This window comes from Diceros bicornis, chromosome 2, assembly GCF_020826845.1.
Source record: "Diceros bicornis minor isolate mBicDic1 chromosome 2, mDicBic1.mat.cur, whole genome shotgun sequence".
Classification (NCBI taxonomy): domain Eukaryota; kingdom Metazoa; phylum Chordata; class Mammalia; order Perissodactyla; family Rhinocerotidae; genus Diceros; species Diceros bicornis.
In genome coordinates, this window is record NC_080741.1 from 46,777,084 (window position 1) to 46,800,477 (window position 23,394).

General features: G+C 45.0%; 1 protein-coding gene across 2 annotated transcripts in view; it reads right to left on the bottom strand.

The window, feature by feature from the left end:
- Positions 1-23,394, bottom strand: part of CDCP1 (CUB domain containing protein 1) — a 57,141-nt gene that overhangs the window by 11,512 nt on the left and 22,235 nt on the right. Inside the window, exons 2-4 of one of the 2 annotated variants that reach the window (XM_058556515.1) lie at positions 15,968-16,174; positions 10,199-10,561; positions 8,907-9,275 (exon numbers count right to left, since the gene is read on the bottom strand). In XM_058556515.1, the coding sequence (XP_058412498.1) occupies positions 8,907-9,275; positions 10,199-10,561; positions 15,968-16,174 (939 nt within the window). Of the gene's footprint in view, positions 1-8,906; positions 9,276-10,198; positions 10,562-15,967; positions 16,178-23,394 lie in introns of both variants that reach the window. The other variant, XM_058556511.1, reaches the window with a different exon arrangement.

Below are 23,394 nucleotides of genomic sequence, written 5' to 3' on the forward strand. Positions count from 1 at the left end.
TTTCTACCAGCCTTATTTAACTGCTCGCATTTCTTCAAATTCATTTTAGTCTTTGTTCATATGTATTGTTAAAAAAGAAATAACAGGCCCAAAATGGAGTGATCTGCCCCCATGACAGCAAACCAAGACTTGATTGCAGTTTTAACCTTTCTGAGGAATGTGATCTTTACACAAGCAATCTGAAATTTCCTGACCAGTACCAGTGAGCTAATCTGCATAAAACCCCTGCTGGTGTGCTCCCCCAAAGAAGATGTCCTGGCCTGAAACAATCCTTTCTTTTCTTTTGCTAATAACATCCTTGCCCACCCTCCTTCTGCCTATAAAAACCTTCCATTTTTTACAACTCCTCTGAGTATCTCTCTACTTGCTAGACCCACTCAGAAATTGCTTAAAAAAAAATTAGATGGGCCAGCCCGGTAGCACAGCAGTTAAGTGCAGGCACTCCACTTCGGCAGCCCGGGGTTCACAGGTTCAGATCCTGGGCGTGCACCGACGCACCGCTTGTCAAGCCATGCTGTGGCAGCATCCCGTATAAAGTAGAGGAAGATGGGCACAGATGTTAGCCCAGGACCAACCTTCCTCAGCAAAAAAAAAAAAAAAAAGGAGGATTGGCATCAGATGTCAGCTCAGGGCTGATCTTCCTCACAAAAAACAAACAAACAGGGGCCGGCCCTGTGGCTTAGCGGTTAAGGGCGCGCGGTCTGATACTGGCGGCCCGGGTTCAGATCCTGGGCGCGCACTGATGCACCGCTTCTCCGGCCATGCTGTGGCGGCGTCCCACATACAGCAACTAGAAGGATGTGCAACTATGACATACAACTATCTACTGGGGCTTTGGGGGAAAAAAAAAAAGGAGGAGGATTGGCAATAGATGTTAGCTCAGAGCCGGTCTTCCTCAGCAAAAAGAGGATGATTAGCATGGATGTTAGCTCAGGGCTGATCTTCCTCGAGGAAAAAAAAAAAAAAGTTGATATTGGAAATAAAGAGAGAAAACATTTAAAAAGAAACGAACAAACAAAAACAGTTAGATCATCAAATTTACTCGGTTGAATTTTTGTTCTTTAACATCATGCATCTTTTCACCTGCTTAAAAGTATAGTGCATGTACAATTTTATACTCAGCTTTTACTTTATTATTTTATATAGTTTTACTTATTTTACTATAGAGTTCATATTCTCTAATCTTTTTCAATATTCATTAATCTTACTGGCTGCGTAACAGTCAACCAAGTGAGATTTCCATTCCTTATTTCAATACTCTCCTACTGTGAATAGTAATTAACAATGGTGTGGTGTTCGCACAGGGATAGAAGATTCATAGACAGGATGGAACCACAAATATTATGATTTAGTCTCTAATAAATGGTATGTTTCAAATAAGTGAGAAAAAGATGAACCAGTCTATAGGCTGGGCCCGGAGAACTGTCTCTCCCATTAGTAAAGGAATAAACTTAGACTGATACCTCAAAGCAGTCACCACAATAAAAACAAAGAGAATAGCCTTATAAATGTGGAGTAAACACAAATTATACAAGGAAAAAAAAAAAGATGAAAATATCTCTGTGATAATTTGTTGTTAGTGCCGTTGGGTGGATTCTGATTCCTAGCAACTCCGTACAGCAGAGTGGAACCCTGCCTGGGCTTTTTGCATCATCCTCTCACCTTCCAGTGCTGTATCAGACAATGCTGTGCTGTTATTAATAGGGTTGTCACGGCCAATTTTTTGGAAGAGGGTGATCTGGTTCCTTCACCTAGCTTGTCTTAGTCTGGAAGCTCCACTGAAACCTGTCCACCATGGGTGACCCTGCTGGTATTTGAAATACTGGTGGCATAGCTTTCAGCATCACAGCGACATGCAGCCACCATAGTATGACAACTGACAGATGGGTGGTGTGGTTCCCTGACCGGGAAACAAACCCAGGCCATGGTGGTGAGAGCACCTTGAATCTTAACCACTAAACCACTACTCTGACAATTATATAAATAACATTAATATAAATAACATTAAATAAATAAATAACATTAAAGGACAAGGGACACACTGTGAGAAAATATTTGCAACATAGAATGATTGAGCAGTTCATGGAAGAAATATAAACGTCCAAATATCCAAAATATGAAGAGTTCTTAACATCACTTGTAATCAGAGGAAATCAAATTAAAACAGAGTGTATAGTATAAAAATGAAAAACCCGCACCCCTGTGAACCCAGCAGTGTGACATGGGGATATATGCCCACGTTTGCACCACAGCAATGTTACTGGGGAAAACTAGAAACCACCTGATACTGGAATAGTTAAATAAACTATGGAATATTCATGAATGGAATATTATGCAGTAGTTAAAAAGAATAAGGGAGATCTAAATATACTGATCTAAGAGCCTCCAAATATAGTATTGAGCAAAACAGCAAGCTGTAAAACAATATGTAGACTATGATACCATTTGATTATAAAATCTCTATGTAAAACAAAACAGCTATTTCAACATGTACATACTTATGTATGTAAATGAGGAGAAAAAAGATCTGGAGAGAAGTACAACAAATCCAAAACTGTGGTTACTTCAGAAGAGGGGCCTAGAAGTGGGGACACTACAGGTGGTGAGGGGACATTTTAGCTTTGTCTGTAATGTTTGAATTTTTAATAAGAAAATATTCATGTATTTCTTATGTAATTTGAAAAACTGCCCAATTATTGGTCTTTTAGGTGATTTTTATGGTTTGCCATTAGAAATAAAAGACTGTAATAAGCACATTTGCATGTTTAATTTTTATCTATTTCCTCAGGATAAAGTCCCAGAGCTGATTGTTACGTGAAAGATAGGAATATTTTTTCAATTATTTAGAATAGATTACCAGATTACTTTATAAAAGACTCATTTCACTTTATAGTCATTTCCAGAAGGCTCTACACTATGAATCCTTGGAGATCACTTTTTACTGATTTGCTTTTTAATTTCATTCATTCTGCTTTTATAGAAAGCCATCAAATTAGGAAGGAGCCTGCGCAAGGCGGTGCTGCCTTTGCAGTTCAAGGGTGTTGCCGACGCGTCCATCAGGTCCCTCAGCCTCCCTGCCTGCAGCTTCAGCGAGTAAGTTCAATGCCAGCTGGGAAAGCTCTGTTTCCCAAGAGGGTCTGCTAGGCTTCTTCCTTCCTGGTAACAAGAACCATCTCATTAATGGAATTGCTCTCTTTGAACTAATGAACTAACTATGCCAAATTAGAAGCATAATTAGGGAAATGTCTAATAGTTGTTTTATCTGCTGACTCCTTTCTTTAGTTCTTATTGTCTATTTCTAGGTAAATTTTACCATGATGGCTAATAGTGCTTCAATCAGAGAGATGTCATGTCCAGAACTGGAGTATATATCCTAATTTTTTTTTTTTAATAATTTTATTTATTTATTTCTTTTTCCCCAAAGCCCCAGTAGATAGTTGTATGTCGTAGTTGCACATCCTTCTAGTTGCTGTATGTGGGACGCGGCCTCAGCATGGCCGGAGAAGCGGTGTGTCGGTGCGCGCCCGGGATCCGAACCCGGGCCGCCAGCAGCGGAGCGCGGGCACTTAACCGCTAAGCCACAGGGCCGGCCCCTAACGTTGTTAACTTAACTATGATTTGATTTAGAAGATGGTTAGCTTTTCAATTTCCTAGCCCCCCATTCAGCCCATTTCTTACTGTCCTTTAAAACTCATCTTCACTGTTTTGACCCCACCTAAGGAATGTTTTCCTAGGTGGCTTCTGCAGGCAAAGCAGGATGGAAATGTGTAGGCTTCCTGTCTCACAGATGGGGTGCTTTAAATGTAAATGTCCCCTATTAAAATTCGTCAATCTACAGAGAGACAAGGCAGAGTTTTACTCAGTGTCTTCTATGTGCTTTGACAAGTTGCCTTATCCCACCCTCACTACAGAGAGATGGAGCAGGTGTGGTAGTTGCCACTTTACAGGTGAAAGAGGAGACCACGGGGAGGTTTAAATTCACTGCTTACAGTCACTCAGCTAACAGAGGGCAGATCTGTGGTTTGGACCCAGTTTCCTGCCACAAAAGAGTCCTGTATTCTTTCTACAACACTTCAGATGTTTCCTTCATGTAAAAAACGTTTGGGCCTGAGGTTTAAAAAGACCCCTCCCACAAAAAAGAAAATCTCTTACTATTTGAGAGTTATGGACCTGGGAACCTTTGAAGGGATTAGGTTATTGACGGAAGTTTCATAAAGGCCCCTAATCATTTTTGGGGTACTTAGAGATTTCTTACTTTAAAATGAAAATGGGCTCCACCGGAAGAAGTCAGAGGCCACAATACATGTCAATTCCACCGGGACAAATTTAAGACTCACAGAGCATGAGTTACACAACAACAAAAAAAACAAAGTCAGCATTTAGTTAAGGGCTCTGGTGGTTTCTGGAAGTTGTAAAAGCTGAAGAAGAACCAGTGTGACGGCTTCCACAACCAGCAGTGACCCGGAGCAGTCAACAGAAGCACCTGGTGCGCAACGCTGGAAACTCCATCTACCTTATCTGAGTCATGATAACCCAGAAACCCACGGGTTTTGAAGATACACTAGGCTGTTTGGTATTTTCAGCACAAGTAAACACCTGGGCTGGCTGGGTGCCTCTGATGGCTGCCTCCACCCTGGCCGAGGCTCTGGCTTTCCACGGTTGCTGTGACAGCCACCCTCTGTGGCTTGAGGAGGCCTCCTGGCTCTGGCTCTGCCTCTGCTCTTATTTCCGATGCTCTTCCAAAAGCTGGAGGAGGCTGCATACAGCAGCAGGCTAGCAGTCTGCTCCTGCTAAAGGGAATAATGTCCATGGGTAGACTGCTATTAACTCATCTGATCATTATCAGCAGGGCCACTTGAACCTTTTAGAAACAACATTATAGGAAGAGAAACAAGCTGCACAGGACAATAGAAAAGCCCTCTCTATGCTGTGACTATTAGGTGAAACTCCAAGAGGACCAAAATTATTTTTTATATCTCCAGGTAATGAAGTGGTAATAACACCCATAATAATTTATGACGTGGTAGTATTGTACTATCCAAAATGAAGAGAGTGCATTCTGGAGCACTTAAAAACAAGATCTGTTTGGTAGAGATGAACGTGAATCGAGCTCTCCAACATCACATTTTAGGCAGCATAAGCCATCAGTGCTCACACATACGGCCACAGCCGGCCAGATCAGCCATTCCTCAGGCCCTGGGCAGCTCGTACATTACTCATCTTAAGACACAGGATGCTTGTGGTCAAGCCATGAAAAGACATTCCCTGCAGGAGTCCTCTGGGTCTCGTTTGAGCTTATATGCTATTTTCCACCAAAGTAGAGAGAGGGTTGATAGAAGGGTTTTTTTGGGCAGACAATTAGGTTCAAGGTAACATCTGCCTGCTGCCCACATTCAGAAATTGTTTTTTTGCAGCCTGGACCCACTACGGTCAGATCCTGCTGTGGATGATGAGGGGTCTGGGCTGGCTGGGTGCCTCTGAGGGCTGCCTCAGCCCTTGCTAAGGCTCTGGCTTTCCATGGTTGTTGTGACAGCCACCCTCTGTGGCTTGAGGAGGCCTCCTGGCTCTGCCTCTGCTCTTGTTTCTGATGCGCTTCCCCTCATCTGACTTCTGCAGCAGCCACTCTCAGGGAGCCCCCACTGTGTCCTAGCTGCCTTGCCCCTTCTGATGGGCTATGCCTTTGGATGGTGCATCTGACTCTCGAGCCACTTTGGACAAGAGGCTGCCTCCTGAGATTAGTGCAGTAGGGTTTATGGAGGGCCTGAAATGTGCCAGAAACTGTGGTGGGTGTAAGAAGATAGAGGAATAAGACAAGGCTCCTGGTTGGAAGGAGTTTAGTGAGACAGGCATGCAGATGGATAAATAGAACATGGCATGTGATGAATGCAAACCATTCATATGTGCACTCTCGGGGTAGTGGCTTTGGTCTGAGCAGTGTTTCCTACTGCTGGGGATAAAGGAAGGTCAAGTTAGGGGCAAGAGGCCCTGGCCTGGGCTCAGGGAGGTACAGCGGGAGGAGGGGACCAGCATTCTCGGGAGAAGCAAGGACAGAGGTTCCCACTCAGGGGACTCAGTCTCTTGAAGCCTCCCCCAACTCTCCAGCTTCTTCTTTCTCATCTCCAAGGCTAAGAAAGAGCAGAAATAGCACCTAGAACCCCTTCCTGTGGCGGTGAGGGGCACATACTGTCCGGGGCCTCCCGGGTAGCTTGAGAAGGGCCAGGCTCGGCCACGAGTCTCCTGTTGGTTTTCCTCCCAGCCTGAGGTGCGCTCCCTGCCTCGAACCCCACCACACACCATTGAAAATCCTCCTGAGAAGTGAACTCCTGCGTCCTACAAGTCTCCTATCTCTTTTGGGCCATAATCTAATCTCTAAGGACAACTGCTATGTCTTTTCAACCCTGTGTCCCTTCCTTGACCTAGAACACTGCAGGATAACATTTAAAGAGTGCTTACCACCTTCCAGGCACTACCTCATTTCATCTTCACACACCCCTACGGCGGCAGTCCTACCATCTCTATTTTAAGATGAGGAACTGAGTCACACAGACGTTAAGTGACTTGCCCATGGTCATACAGTAAGTAGGGGAACCAGCATTTAAATCCACGCAGGCCAGCTCCAGAATAGGTGCCCTGAACCCCTGGGCTATGCTGCCGCCAAAACAAGCTGCCCACACATATTTATCGAATGAAGGATAGTTAAGACTGGATCAGACAAATGTGTGGGTGCACAGGACTGGCTGCCTTGGGTAATTCCTTGAAATTTAGGGTCCATGTCAGGGTTCAAAGGATCGAGATGGAGTTGTCCAGAAATCGGAGCTCTCAGGGAGTCCAGTTTAGCCTAATTTTACCCCAAAGATATTCCTGCTGGCCAAGTCCACTCACTCCTCTAGAAAAATGCAAACCCTACTTTATGTTCAGCCTTGACATTGCTAAATATCTCTAAACTGCAGTTAATCACTCTTTATTTGCCCCAGAACTAAAGGCATACCCTTCTTGATGCTGGTTATAGCATGTTGAACAATTTGATTAGTTTTAGAAATCAACCCAGCTGATGTTACAGGAAGCAGAATTAATCAGCAGCACTTTGCCATGACTGAGAAGATAAACAAATCCCTCCGTCTTCTCAAACTCAAGCCTACTCTATTTCCAAATCCTTTCACGGCTGTCTTCAACACTCTGATGATAAACTTGTGACAGTGGAATCATAACGATGTGTCAATGGACACACACACACAAACACAGATATGTATAAAGTTATGCCTTCTACGTGGTTATTGTGAATGAGAAGGACTGTGGGTGGAGCTGCAGCTACCTGAGGAGCCTGGCTCCACGTGGGCACCGAGAGGGCATTCCCGAGGCAGCTCCAGCTGGGCAACCCCTCGAGTGGACCCCACACGGTCACTTCTCAGATGTTTATCCGCCCTCAAAAATAAACAGCACTTAGGGGGCCAGCCCGGTGGCTTAGCGGTTAAGTGCGTGCGCTCCGCTGCTGGCGGCCCGGGTTCGGATCTGGGCGCGCACCGACGCACCGCTTCTCTGGCCATGCTGAGGCCGCGTCCCACATACAGCAACTAGCAGGCTGTGCAACCATGACATGCAGCTATCTACTGGGGCTTTGGGGAAAAGAAGGAGGAGGATTGGCAATAGATGTTAGCTCAGAGCCGGTCTTCCTCAGCAAAAAAAAGAGGAGGATTGGCATGGATGTTAGCTCAGGGCTGATCTTCCTCACAAATAAAGATAAAATAAAATAAAGGTCTCCATAAAAATAAGCCATAGTTTAAAAAATAAAAAAATAAAAAAAAAATAAACAGCACATCATTTCTCACTGCCACTTAATTTTTCTGCCTAGTTCTGCCTACTTCCCGAAAGTAAAAAATAATAAAAACAGGGACGAAAATCAGCCCTCTGGACAGGACCCATCCTCGGCACACATTAGAGATTTCTGGTTCCAGATCACTTGTTACAACTCACAAACTCCAGCTCATAGATGAGTCCCAGGAACAGCCACTCTGAACTCATCTTGGACCTTTCATCTCAAGATCCACACCACTCCCCTCGCTGAGGAAAGCGAGGCACGCAGGGAGCACGTTGAAGGAGGCGCTTGCCCTCAAAGGCTGATCTTGTACTTACATGACCTGAGGGTGAGTGCCTCCGTAAGACTGCCACCTCAGAGTGGGTGCCTCCTTAAATGTTGTACCCTGGGCACATCGCCTCAGCGTACTCCTGGCCCTGATGACCCTTCTCTAGGTCTATGGCATCTCAGTAACTGTATGTGGAATGATGTGCAATCTAACTCTCATCAACCCACCGGGGGTTCAGTAGGGTCCAGAGCACCAGCTCTGGGTTCTGAGCTTGCTCTGCTCCTGACAAGCTGTGTCATGTTGGGCTAGTTCCATAGCCTCTCTGAGTCTTCTGGTTTCTCAACAGGAAATGAAGATAATTCCTGCCTCCCTTACAAGGTTGTAATAAGGATTAGCTGACACTATGTAAGTGGTATACTTAGGGCAGGGCTTTGCACGCAAAGTGTGTGCCCATGGTATGGGGCACTCAGCTAATAACAGTGTTGGTTATTATCATTGATGATGACATCCCGATTCACATGGTAGGGTCAAGACATGAGATCTAGAAGGTAACCTTCTAACACTTTCATTAACAACAACTTAGTACCCTAAATGCAAGATTGTGTTTGCTTTTTATCGTGCTGAAATAGAACGACATGCCAGGCGTTCACCAATGAGTCTGTCTCACTGCCTAGCAACGCACTTCCTGAAACTCTCAGAGTGCAGAGTCCAAGGGTTCCAGAAGACACAGATGAGAAATAGGAAGGGAACCTCACCCCAAGCAGACTACCCAGGAAGGAAGGAAAGTGCTGGAGGAGGAGGAGAAAGGAAGGTGGGCTCACTCACTGCTTTCATTTTGTGGGTGTTGGACCAAAACTTGAAACTGCAGCCGGAGGACCCCTGGGTTTTGGGCATCTTGGTCACAGCCCTGCAGAGAGAGGTTGAAGTTCCCGGCCATGTTCCCGGGCTGCTTGTCCTTCAGACTGAACACCTCGGGGTTGGTGGTGGAGCCCGGGATGTAGTACTCGACCCGCTCCTCCTTCTTTTCACAGTTGGAATTGTTGAAGTTGAGGAAGGAGACGCTCGCCCGCAGGTGCGCGGGAATGACAAACTGCCATGTCATGAGCTCGTCCTCAGGGAAGCCATCCGGGTAGTTGGCAGACATCAGGGTTGCTGAGCCTTCGCCCTCAAACACAGACTCGATGATGCACAGCCCTATTGGGAGTGGAACCCAAACAAGAAAGAATAGGAGGCAATTAGACCCCGTCCTGGTGGTCCATGGCTGAAGGGCAGGGGGTTAGAGGAGAAGTGAAGGTGAGTCTCAGGTCCTGAGCAGTGGGTCTGGATATGCTATGATGAGGAGACATCAGTGGTGTGCAAGTAAATGTTTAATAACCGACTCAGTGGAGAAAAACAAAAGGCCCTACTTGTAGTGTCTGCCCACTTCATTGGTGTAAATACTCCCACCGTGGCTGACTTCAAGCTACCAACGTGAGATGACTGAATGTGGAGTTGGGAAGAGCTGGGCAGCAGCTCACCATCATACACTACTTCCACCTACAGATACAATCGACATAAATAATTTCAAGAGCATGGATAATAGTAAAATGCAGTAAAATAATTTGGACATGATGAGTTTTTGAGTATATTACCTTTGTTTCTAAATTGGTTTATTGAATTTTAAGTTTATATAACTTTATTTTTATTAATGGCTCTGTTCAACCTCAGCTCACAACATTCCTGAACAATCAGCTCTCATGAGCTGGTGTGAGCCGGCTGTAGCACACCAATGATACAACGATAGAAAATGTGGAAGAGATAGAAGACAGGACAAAGAAATCAGAAACAGCAATTTAGGTAGGTCTATAGAATCAATCTCATTTCATTTCTTGAAAACAAACCTCACATGCACAGAGGACGAAGGAAAAAGAGTCACCACTGGTGTGTTTAGTAGAGAAGGGCGGGTTCACAACAGGAGTGAGTGGCCCCCATCGCTTACAGAAGAGTGGGATCCTCCTTTAAGGTACTCAGGTTGAATCATACAAAATTGCCGACATCTGCCCATTTCCGACCTAGAACAGCGGTGATTTTGTATGTTTCAACCTCATCCAATAGCAAGGAGGGAGTGGTGTGCTCACGTTTTATAGACGACCGGTTTGCGATGCTGAAGCCAGAGATGTTTCTGTGGTGGAACCACGGCAGGTGTAAGGCCATTCTCACTCCCTCTTGCATCTTGATCCGGGACACAGTGCCATTGCTGCAGAAGGTTCCAATCCTGACCTCGGTGGCATCGATGCGGCCGCTGATGGAGTGCGTGACTCCGTCTGGGCAGCTCTCCCCAGGCCCGATCTGCCTCAGACGAGGCTTGGAGAACTGCAGCTCTAGACCAATGCTCTTGTGAGCGGTGACGTCCCAGATGAAAGTCCTGTTGAGAGCGGGCAGCTCCGATGGTGAGGGTTGAAGTCGAACCTCCCCAAAAGGACACGGGCCTGACATGCAGTCTGAAACAGTCACAAAAGCAATCTTAGTCACAAACGCTACCAGGCCACCTACAGCTCCTCCTCAGCCCTGTAGTAGACTCTTTGGGGGCTCCACCAGGCAGTGCACCCATCCCCTGGTCGCCTGAGTGTTGGTGGCCAATGGCTCATCCTTCTCTGGGGCAGTGCCTCAGCTAGGGGAGCGGCCTTGGACTAGAAAAGCCTGAGAGGTTTCGCTGCCCCGTCACTCCCATCCCAAGGGGGAGCAGCAGCCCGCAGCCGTCACTGCCCAGTGCAGGAATGAAAAAGCCTGCCCTCCTTCCTTCAAGTGACACAACCTGGTGACACCACTCACATGCCAGCATCAGCCTGAGGCTACAATTCAGCTAAAACCATAGCTTTGCTTACTTCTTCCCTTGCGCTATCCTGCTTTTCTCACTTCTTCGTAGGTTACTTCCAAGACAAATGACAAACAAACATCCCCGTGTCAGTCTCTGCTTCCAGGGAAACAGACCAAGACACCTCCTGACCACTGTGTTTTCCAGATTAAGTTACTGGTGTCCAGGTGGTGGGCTCTGCCCAGGCCTCACTGGAAGCCCAAGGGTGGCCCTCTGCAGTGGAGCCTGTGCTTGGGCTATCCGACTTCCCTATTCCGAGGGAGCTACGGTTTCACAACTCTTAGAGCACAGTGCCAAGCTCCACCTTTCAAAACTAGTTTTCCCATCAACACACTCCTCCACATACTGAGCACACTCTGAGTGCACAACCCCCTTAACGGCTGGGACCCGGAGGCACCGTTGTCTTCCTGCCTCGTGACTTTAATGCTGGCGCTTTATTACCACTGCAGTTAAATTTTTTTTTTTTAAGGCAAACAACTAATGACGTCCTTTGATGTACTTTGTTTCCTAAGCCTTTTAAAACAAAGCGAGAATCGTTGCTGTCAAGGAGGAAATAAGAGGAAGGCAGGGGGAAGAAGTAAGAGAAAGCAGGCAACGAACAGTAAGGCTCTTGTGGCCTCCAGCACCAGGAATCTGAAAGGTCTGTGGGCTCTGGCCATGCTAATGATAATTTGCGAACCTTACTGCTGCTCCAGTGGGGTATTTGAAAGCACTGCCAACTCGAAGTGGAATTATGGGAGAATTTCAGAACTATCCAGGACCTCTGGGGTCATCCACGCCAAACCTCTAATTTTTGCAAAGCAGCCCTGGGGTCTTGGTGACGAGTGTGGTGCTTGCAGTGCACACAATCCCAGGACAAAAACCCTGGCTGTGTTTGGTCAACCCGTACTCTTGCCAACGCGCTGTGCTGCCTAACCGATAAAATGGTTAGCTAACAAGGTGATGAATGTGGCTAAAATTAGATCCTGTGTGTCAGTAAAGATAGTATCTATTTTTAGGAGCTCATGGAAACTTCATTGTTTATATCAAGCCACATAGCTTTCATAGCTTTTCACCCACACCTCCCATGTGCCCAGGGCCACGTGGAGTGGCTCCTCCTGGGTCCTGCACTCTTGTGGGATCACTTAACTCTATTAAGGCAGTGGTTCTCAGCCGTGGTTCCACACCAAACTCACCTAGAGAACTCTTAAAAAATACACATGCCTGGGTACCTGAGTGATTCTGATTTAATTCCATACCAAGAACCTGGAGTCAAAAAGCCCCATCTCCTAGCCATGGCTCTGCTACCAGCCATGTGACGTGGGGAGAGTCAAATGTGCAAGCACTTTTTAATTCGTTGCTAAGAGCTTTGGTTTTAGGATGGACACATAGTAAGAGGAGTCCAATGATGGGCATGCCTCCAAGTCTTCAGCCGTTCCCCGTCCCGTGCAAAGATGTTAAATAACTAAAATGATTCCTACCCAGGGGATGGAGAAGAGTCATTTCAGAAGTGATTCACAACTTGTTTTCCTCAGCACAGACTTCTACTTCCATTGACTTTCATGGGACTATTCAAAAAGCGATGACGACAGAGGTGTCTCCCGTGCAAAGATGTTAAATAACTAAAATGATTCCTACCCAGGGGATGGAGAAGAGTCATTTCAGAAGTGATTCACAACTTGTTTTCCTCAGCACAGACTTCTACTTCCATTGACTTTCATCGGACTATTCAAAAAGCGATGACGACAGAAGTGTCAAACGTGGAAACTTGCAGAACGCCTATTCAGGAAAGGTTTTAAAAACGAGGGGCAGGCAGGGGCTGGCCCGGTGGCGTAGTGATTAAGTTTGCAAGCTCCGCTTTGGTGGCCTGAGGTTCGCAGTTTCAGATCCCGGGCGCAGACCTACGCACTACATATCAAGCCATGCTGTGGCAGCGTCCCACATATAAAGTAGAGGAACATGGGCACAGATGTTAGCCCAGGGCCAGACTTCCTCAGCAAAAAGAGGAGGATTGGCAACAGATGTTAGATCAGGCCTAATCTTCCTCATCAAAAAACAACAACAACAACAACAAAACTGAGGGGCAGGCAGAACTCTGGACTTGATTCCAGTGTCTAGCTTTATTATGTTAGAAGTTAATATTTTCATAAATGATATGAGTTGTGAATCACTTCAGAAATGACACTGTTTTTTGAAAACCATGGGTTTTTACTATAGAGTAAACTGTGTGTGGCATCGTAGGACTGAGAGCCTTGTCTTGTGACATGTGTCATTGGTTACCTTTTTCTTTTTTCAAAATGGTACTTTATTGGCTTAATTGATTATAAAACTAATGCATGCTTATAAAAAAATGACAGTATAGAAGAACAGAAAGAAGAAAATGAATGTTACCTGTTCCCCTCCCTCACTTGCGATAGAAATAATATAAGGTTAGCATGTTAGGGTTTATTCCTCCAGACTTTGGGCTCTGTACGATTGTGTGTGCATTTGTGTATATTTAATAAAGTGGGATTGAACTATACCAACTATTCTCTTACTATAAGCTGTATTGTTTTCAGTGGAACAAAACTATCCGGGGCATCTTTCCATGTCAGATACACAGATTTACTTTATTTTTTTAACAGCAACACACCATTCTATTGGATTCTTAAGTATATCCATACTCTCCCCAGCTCTGCAAAAGCTTCATTGAGATTTTAATTGTAATTAACTTAAACTGATAAATTAATTTGGAGGAGAATTGACACTTTTAAAATACTGAGATTTTCATCAGTTAACATGGTATATCTCTCCATTTCTTTACATTTTCTCTTTTGTCTTTAGTAAAATATTATATTTTGCTTCATATACAGTTGATGTACTTATTAAGATTATCCCTTAAGATTTAATTAGAACTTCTGAATAATGGTGACCAAGAGCATGCATGCATAATGGGAATCCTATGTGGTTCCCTGTTTTATTAGTAATGCTTCCAAGTCTGACTGTTGAATACGATATTTGCTATCAGTTTTTGATAGATACACTTTACTGGATTGAGAAAATATTTCTCCATTTCTGGTTTACTAAGAGTGTTTTATTAAAAACATTTAAAGTCATCCATTACGATGATCACATGTAGCTTTTTCTCTCTAACCTAATAATGCAAACATTACATTACCCTATTTGCTAGTGGTGAACTATCCTTACATTCTTCCAGCAAACCCTCCCTCTTGTTTCTTTAGTCTTTTAATGCATTTTTTGGATTTGATATACTTATATTTTATTTAGGATTGTTTTGCATGTATATTCATAAGAGATTGGCCTATGGTTTTCTTTTTTATGCTTTGGCAGATTTTGACAACAGGGTTGTAAGGGCCTTATAAAATGAACTGTGAAATTTCCTCTTTCTATGCTCTAGAATGGGAATCAGCAAACCACAGCTCATGGACCAAATCCAGCCAAACACCTGCTATTGTGAATTAACACGTGGGACATCATTGCCCATTTGTTTACCTGTTGTCTATGGCTGATTTTATGTTCTAACAGCAGAGTTGAGTAGTTGTGACAGGGACCGTCTGGCTTACAACATCTAAGATATTTACTATCTGGCCTTTTCAGAAAAAGTTTGCCAATCTTCCTCTAGAATGGTTTAAATATCATAGAAATTATCTTCTCCTTGAAGTTTTATAGGATCCTCTTTGAAACTGTCTCTAACTAAACCAAACCCTGCTCTCCTCCATCTTGGACATTTTTTCCAATCTCCTCCTTGGTGATTTATTTAGTTAGGTTTCCTATCTTTCTATGAGTCAATCCAGTCCATTAAGTTTTCCCTGGAAATCATCTATTTCATTGAGATTTTCACATTTATTATCATAATGTTGTACATAGTCTCTTACAGTTTTAGAAATCACCATTGTATATGTCATTATATCCACATTTATACTTTCAATGCTGTATATTTGTATTTTCTCTTTCTTTTCTCCAGGAGACTAGTCAGAGATTTGTCTGTTTAATAGGTCTTTATAGAGAACCAGGTCTTGGCTTTAGTTATCAGACATAGTTTTAAAAATTGCTTTTACATACTTTAATTTCTCCTTTTATTTTTCTGAATTCCTTCTTCCTATGGTTTATTTTATCCTTTTTCTTGCTTCTTGATCTATTGCCCGATTCATTTATTTTCAGTTAAAGGTGAAGAAATTTTCTGAGTATGGCTTCGACTGGATCAAAATAGTGCTCCCCATGTTGTTACTACATCTATTAGTTCCTAGTTGGCATGCCCAACTTAAAGTGATTGGGAAATTATACATTTAATTCTTTCTGCCTGATTATTATTTCTTATATCACTCTCCTATCCTGAGCTTAAATTATGAATAATAGTAATACCCAATATCTACAGTTTGTTGAGTTCTTATGTGCCATACACTATCAATCCATTATTTTATTTCATCCACATAACAGCTCTATTGGTTGGTACAATCACTCTTATTGTACAGGCTAGAAAACTAAGTCACAAAGCAGTTCAGTCGCTCACATGAAGCCCCATGATCAGGTCACATGATCAGTAGCCCTGGAGCTTGAAGCCAAACCCAGCTCCCTCAGCCTCCAAAGCTGCTGTTTTCTCCACTGTGCCTTGTGGACCCACTTTCCACTTATCTCCTCAAACTTCCAATTCTTCTGTCCTCCAGCTCCTTTGAGTTTTGCTCCTCATGAGCCTGATGTTTTCAGCACATCAGACTGAGCATCACAGACCTGAAGAACCGCAGCTCCGTTAAGAGGCAGTGTTGCATAGTGGTTACAGGCAAAGACTCTGGAGCCAGAGTGCCTGGGTTCCTGTCCTGCTACTACTTACTAGCTGTGCCATCCGGGGCAAGTCACTCTGGTTGTGAACTTCTCATAGGGCTGTTTCGAGGATTAAACAATTTAACCCATGTAAAGCACTTAGAACCGTGACTGGCCACATAAGAGCTAAGCAGAGCACACAGTTTCAGAACAGATCTTACCTCTCTAGCATTAGAGGCTGTTAGTACAGGAAAGAGAGGCCAGGAGGCCCAACAGTCCACGAGTGCATACTTACCAACATTCTTCTGGATCTCTACCACAAAGTGATTCTCTGGATTCTGGCAGCTAAAGGAAAAGACTGTTGTTTCTCCAGATTTGATGGACAACATGGTCATAGGTTTTCTAGAAATGATGATGTAACAGGGTTTTGCTGGCAAAGTTGGGGTCCCGGGCTTTATGACAACCGTAATGCCGCTTCCACGTGGCACAGCAATCTCAGAAGCTTCTGAAGGAAGAAAAATGAAGTGAGCAGGAGGATTCAGGTCTACAAACCTGCTGTCCTCCCCTCAGTTGGTCCAGGAAGATGCCCTCTTTGACACCTTTGTTCCTTCCCCCCTTGTCTGAGAAGGGGGATGATGCAAAATGACAGTGCTGTCCTTACCAGTGGGAAAGAACTGGGCCATTGTGGGCTGGGCACTGACATGCATCTCTTGTTTGGCTTATTAATTTTTCTAAAAATTAAAATCACTATACCACATCCTAGATGTCTTGAGCAGTATATTTTCAGATACCCCATCTGTGCAGTATTAAATAGCAATCAGAGAAAATGTCACACCTTTTCTCAGTATGACTGCAGATGAAAGTCCACACACAGAAACCATCTATCTGTAGAGAGACATGTTTACCCGCAAAGAGCTGCTGTCTCCTGCCCTGGGCACTTCATACGCCCAGTATGTACATATACGCAGTAGGGGACACTAGGGAAACTTGCAGAAATTAGATATAAATATATTGTGCAATGAACTTGGAAAGTTAGAGCAAAACAGTGCTAACACCTCAGACTGGGGTTCAGCAAAATCGTCTGAACAAACAATACCAAGCAAGGGAGATGGTGTTGGTTAGTAAACAGAGGTGTCAGGATGGTGCCCAGAATCACCAATGAGCCCAACTCCTTCCCATTCCCTTTGCTTTATTGATTTTTAAGTCCTCCCGGACTAAAAAGAAGAGCCGCTTTTCTCCTTAGTAGCCACTGCCCCTTCCCTGACTTGGGTCCTGATTGTGGGTCTCTGGGTGGCTGATGGCCTGGGAGCAGTGGATGATGGGACATCTGTAGGTGGGTCCCGCAGAGGGAGCCTAGCGGCTCACAGAGAGGGCTGGAGTTGCTGCCTCTGTCCCACCGTCTTCTGGCACAGAGACGGGCAGTACCTGCCACGGCGCCAGTGCGTGGAAGGTGCTCAGTGAGTGTTTAGCCAATGAACAGCAGTTTAACCAAAAGCTTTGTTCCAGCTATGCTTTTCACCCTCCTTTTTAAAATTTGCTTTTTAAAATCAACTTTATTGAGATATAATTTACACACATTAAAAAGGACCTATTCATTTTAAGAATTTTGATAAATGTGTATACACACGAACCACCACCACAATCGAGATATCAAAAATTTGCATCACCCCCAAAATTTCCCTTGGTGCCTTTTGCAGTCAACCTCCACTCCTGGTCCCAGAAAACTATCAATTAGTTTTGCCTGATCTAGACCTTCATATAAATGGCTTCTTTGCTCTCATGTTTGTGGCTTCTTTGCTCTCATGTTTGTGAGATTCATCCATGTATCACAGGGATCAGTATTTGTTCCTTTTTATTGCTGAGTAGCATTCCATTGTCTGGAGAGCCCGCGATTTACTTATCTATTCACCTGTTGAGTGGTATTTGAGTTCTTCCCAGTTTTTAGCCAGCTTTAATTTTACCAGGACTGCAAGCCTGCACAAGAGCTGTAGCACTTCCCCTCCCACACAGTACACGAGCGTGCCTGTATCCCACACCCCAGCGGTGTGTGATCAAATGTCTGGATTTTGTCAACCTCTTCTGGTACCTCTCTCCCCCTTGTTCACTCCAGCCCTGACCCCCAGGAGCTCTTTATACAGTGTGGAAATTGATCCCTCAACCTGTGATAACTAACTGCAAATATTTTCCCCGGTTTATCAGGCAAGAACTTTACCCTCTTTGGGCCTCTGTTCCTTCATTTGTAAAATGAGGAGGTTGGGCTAGAATAACGCTACCTTCCCTGTCAGTTCAGAGTCTATGACCAGTACTTGAGTAAGCAAGAAGAGATTTTGCAACTGTAAGCATTCCGAACTACTGCCCAGCAGTGACGCATCTCTCAGAGCACCAGGGCACCAACATAGCTGGTTTCATGACTTTTCTTTTTTCTTTTTTTAATCAGATTGCTTGACTTTATTTTATTTATTTTTTGTGTGTGTGAGGAAGATCAGCCCTGAGCTAACATCCATGTCAATCCTCCTCTTTTTTTGCTGAGGAAAACTGGCCCTGGGATAACATCTGTGCCCATCTTCCTCAGCTTTATATGGGACGCTGCCACAGCACGGCCTGATGAGCAGTGCATCTGTGCGCGCCCGGGATCCGAACCTGCACCGCCAGCAGCAGAGCACGCACACACCTGTGCACGCCTGGGATCCGAACCCAGGCCGCCAGCAGCAGAGCACGTGCACTTAACCGCTATGCCACGGGGCGGCCCCATGACTTTTCTTCAAGAGGGCTTAGGTTTGCATTTTTGGAGTAAAGCTTCTTAACTCTCCAACCTCAGCTTCTACCCCTCTCCACCTTGGTCACTGTGCTCTGGCCACCTTTTCCTTCTTTCTTGAACACACCAACCTCTTTCCCACCTCAAGGCCTTTGCACATGCTGGTCCTGATTCTTAAAATGCTCTTTCTGTAAAAAGAGCTAGTTCCTTTTTGTTGTTCTGGTCTCAGCTCCAGGGTCACTTCCTCCGAGTGGCCTTCCCTGACCAGCCACCTAACAGTGCCCATCCCACCCCCTCCCTTGTTGTCCTGTACCTACTTCACGTCCATTCCTGCTCTCCTCTCTGACTGAGAGTACCGTTAATTTGTTTTTGTTAATTTGTTCATGTCTCCTGTGATCAGAACACGAGCTCCTTCCTCCAGGAAGGCAGCAGGAACTAGCCTGTCTTTTTCAGTAGGAGCCTCAGGATCCAGACAGTGCCTGGTGCCCGTATAGAGGCAGAAGTTACACGCCTCCCAACAGCTCCATATAAAATCTCCATGTTCTTGGGGCCGGCCAGGTGGCGCAAGTGGTTAAGTGAGTGCGCTCTGCTGCGGCGGCCCGGGGTTCGCTGGTTTGGATCCCAGGCGCACACCGACGCACCACTTGGCAAGCCATGCTGTGGCAGTGTTCCAAATAAAGTAGAGGAAGATGGGCGTGGATGTTAGCCCAGGGCCGGTCTTCCTCAGCAAAAAGAGGAGGATTGGCAGATGTTAGCTCAGGGCTGATCTTCCTCACACACACAAAAAAAAACAAACTCCACGTTCTTGTCTTTGCTGCGTTTAGTTTCTCACACACATGCCACATTCCTGTATTTCAGTTTGGGCTAACATATCTTGGTGGGAACCAGGGACTCTGAGCTTTTTAATTAATAGCCTCAGAGAGAGAAAACATCCTCTAGAAGCATAAGTTTATTTACTTGAATGCTTCATCTTCAAGCAGCATAGCCATTTAGAATGTTCTGAGATAGATCGGAAGGCCCAGGGGTTCTTTAAGATATCAGGTTAAAAATGAATCCAGGGCCGGCCCCGTGGCTTAAGTGCGTGCGCTCCGCTGCTGGCGGCCCGGGTTCGGATCCCGGGCGTGCACCGACACACCACTTCTCTGGCCGTGCTGAGGCCGCATCCCACATACAGCAACTAGAAGGCTGTGCAACTATGACATACAACTATCTACTGGAGCTCTGGGGGAAAAAAATAAATAAATAAAAATTAAAAAAAAAAAAAAAAAAGAATCCAGATCCATGTTCAGAAACCCAGTTGTCAAATTGATATCCGAGCTGTATATGTCAACCCTTGTGTTCTTCTTCTGTAATCATAAAGATATCTTACCACGTTATTTGTAAAAAGTTCTTGGAGCACCTGGTCTCCGAGGGCTCAGCACACTCTCCTGTGGCCTCCAACCCTGGGGCTCCGGTGAGGCTAATTCACGGTCAAGTGCAGCTGTCACCACGCTCAGGGCTGCAGCCCAGCTGGCTGGGCCACCAACTTCTTTCCCAGTCTCATTTTTCCTTTGTGTGCTGTTACACCCGTTGGCCAAAACATTTTAAAATTCCTGACTCTACCATTATGATGATTATTATTATAATTAAGTGTTAGACACTAAGCAGATCAGTGGTCTCCAGAGGCTGGAGGTGGGGGCGGGGATGGAGGACAAAGGGCAGAGGAGACTGTAGGCTGAGAGAACCATCTGTGTCTTGACCATGTGGTGATCACACATTGTACACAAACGCCACAATCCATCACCCTGTACACCTAAAATTGGTGAAGTTTATTATGTGTAAGTTATCCCTTAATAAACAAAAAAGAGGAAAAAACTTGTGCTAGAAAGATTGTGTTTCTATACAAAGTAGGCACTTAATAAATGAAAAAAAGAATAATCATAACCACAGTTAAAATATAGCTTAATAATAATATTTTTAGGTGGGCCTGGTTTCTCTCTGAAAATGTGTAATATTTTCAAATAGCTTTAAATTAGATTTCGAGAAGAACAAGGCTGTTCTCACTAAAATTTCTCCTCTCAGTTCTTCTCTACTGCTTTCAGCCAGGTCAATACCCCAAATAATTCTGTGTATAGGACTATCTATTCTATTATTAATGACAGCCAAAGAAAAATATATAATCTATTTTAGAAATTCATTTTTTTTCGTTTAGAATCTTTGAAATCATATATTCATTCAACAAACATTTTCTGGGTTCATAATATTTTCCAGGGACCATACTTGGTACGAATGATTTAATGACAAAAACAGCCGGAGTCCCTGCCCCCAGGGAGGTAATAGTCTAGACTAGGGGTTTCTAAACGGTCTGTGGAGGGCTTTAAAAATGATGAAGCCCCAAGTCCCAGAATGCCCAACATGGGACCTGGGACTCTGTATTGGAAACACTTTTTTTGTATGGTGGGAAGTAGGGATTCACTTTTATTTTTCTTTCCATATGGAAAGCCAACGGTCCCAAGTCTAGTAATTGAATATGCCAATTCTTCCTTCCTGAATCACTAATGCTACCTCTGTTGTTTATATTTTTTATTTTGAGTCTAAATAACCCAGATTTTCATCTAAACTGATTTTGCAAACAAAGAAGAGGAAGTCTTGTAAGGGCTGAATGACTCACTCCGACTGTACTTTTAACGTCTTACGGAGTTTCTTTGCTCTGACTTGGAGATGAGCAACCCAGCACGTTCTCCTGCTCAGCCATAGTTGGCACCACTCCTTCAGTGCCCCAGACCAGAGAACTTGGGTGGTGTAATCCCCACCTGGCTTCCAGCTCATAGCCCAGAGGACACACTAAGCTAGTCACATGTGCAGCAAAGCCAGGGCTTACCCACCTTTGCAGCAGGAGGAGACCACTGATATTATGGGCTGTTTCCTAGTGTCACAGGCAAGGACACATCAACCATAGGACTGTCATTTTCAATTGCCTGCCTCATCCTAAATGATAAATGTATCAGCCGGAGGGGGAGAGCGGGAGTGAGAAGACAACGATTCAACATGTACACACTTGAAACCTGGACTCCCCTGACCCACCTCCCACTGATTCCACACTCTAGAGGCACTTATTTCACTGTGATAAAAGCAGAAGAGAGACTCCACTGCTTGGGGGAAATAACTTACAATTCATTTTATCACAAATGCTTGGAGCTTGAGAACAACATCTTGCTTGCACGTTTTCCCTCTTCCCCACTCGCCACCATTAATCATCCCTTGAAACTGGAAACTCCAACACTGGAATAAATCTCAGCCTCCCACCACTGCCACCCCCAGTCAGGCCGGCACATCTCAGTGCTTGAAAAATGTCCTGTAATTTAAAGAAAATGGATGGGCGTTTTCTTCTTCAACATCTCTTTCTTTCGTCTCTCCAGGAACTTGGTATTTCACTGGTCTAGTGTTTCAGAAGATCTGTTACCCAGGTTCACAGAAACCCAGACAAAGCTCCAGCTTCTGTCGTGATGTCGAGGTCTCATTGTGGCGTGCGTGGGCTCTCAGCCTCAGAGCATTCGGGAAAGCTCTCAGGCACCACACTTGGGCCCATGACTCACAGCTCTCTTCTTCACTGCCCTGCCTCCCAACCTCTCCTTATTAGGGCACCTTTGCCAGTTTCTGCCTCACCAGCAGCTTCTCCGGCGGGAATTTCCAATTGTTTTAATCACCATTCATTATTCACCATTCATTAATCACTGTATCACAGGATATTATACAAACATTGCTGTTATTTCTTCTCCCCATCATCCTATTTCTTTGCAAGGGAAACAAATGCAAGGATTAGGGGGTGCCACTAGATAAACAGCAGGGAAGTTATTTGCTCCCAGATTTGTCAAATACAGTTTGAAGGACTGACAAACGTGATTTAAAATTTCTTAGATGAGTCAGAACCAGCTGCCTCAAATCTGGGTGTGGTTTCCTGGGAGGCTCGGCTCTCACTCACTCTCTCTGTCCAACAAAAGTGGACTGAGCAGCTCCCAGCCCAGGACTGGGCACAGCCTGGGCACCAGGAGGTACGTGTTAAGGTGGATGGTGCCCCAGAGGAGTGCCCAGGATGTTGAGGGAGACGGACGCAGGAACCAAGCAGTATAATCCTGAGTCAGCGTGGCTGGTCATCACGGCCTGCGTGGGAGTCAGATCCCAAAGCAAGCCCATAAGGAGAAAATCACTTCTGGCCAAAATAGCCCTGTCCTCTCTTAGGAAGATACCACAGTGCAAGCCAATGTTGCTCTCCTAACAAGTCCACGGGGCTGCGGCTGGTGTTTGCTCATCCATGGCGCAGATCCCTGCTTATCGGGTTGAGCACCAGATAAAGTAGTGATTTGATTTTAGGGGCCAGGTTTGCAAAATACATTTTGTTAAATTGTGGATGCTTACTCAGAGCCTGAGGAAGTGACACCAGCAGAGGGATGGCAATTCACCCTTCCACCTCACTGCTCCCCACCCCTCCCTGTGGTGACACTCACACCATTTACATGATTTCTCCTGCCTTTATTCCCTGCAGGAAGTAACTGCTGAATTCACAAAGCTGAATGTGAATAGGCAAAAATGTCTATCTGCCTGACCAAACACCACCAAATGGTCAGCAATTTCAGGGCATCAAGGTAGGTCAAGGTACACTGAAGACACTGAGGGTCAGCTATTAACTGTCTGGGGGTGCTCATGGGAGGCTTCACAGAGGAGGCATGACTTAAGATGGGCCTTGAAAAATGAATAGGAGTTTGCCAGCCGGGGATAGTGAAATGGGTCAGGAAGGATAGGTGGAGGGGACAGCAGGTGCAAAGTCACAAAGGTGTGAAGAAGATGAGTTCCTTGGAGCCACTCCAGCGAGTTTGGTTGAGCCAGAGGGCAAGGAACATGTGGGTAGAGGAGGCTGGAGACAGAGGCAGGGGCCAGGCCAGGAAGGGGCTTGGTTGTTGGCCATGGAGTTTGGGCTTCACCCAGCGGGA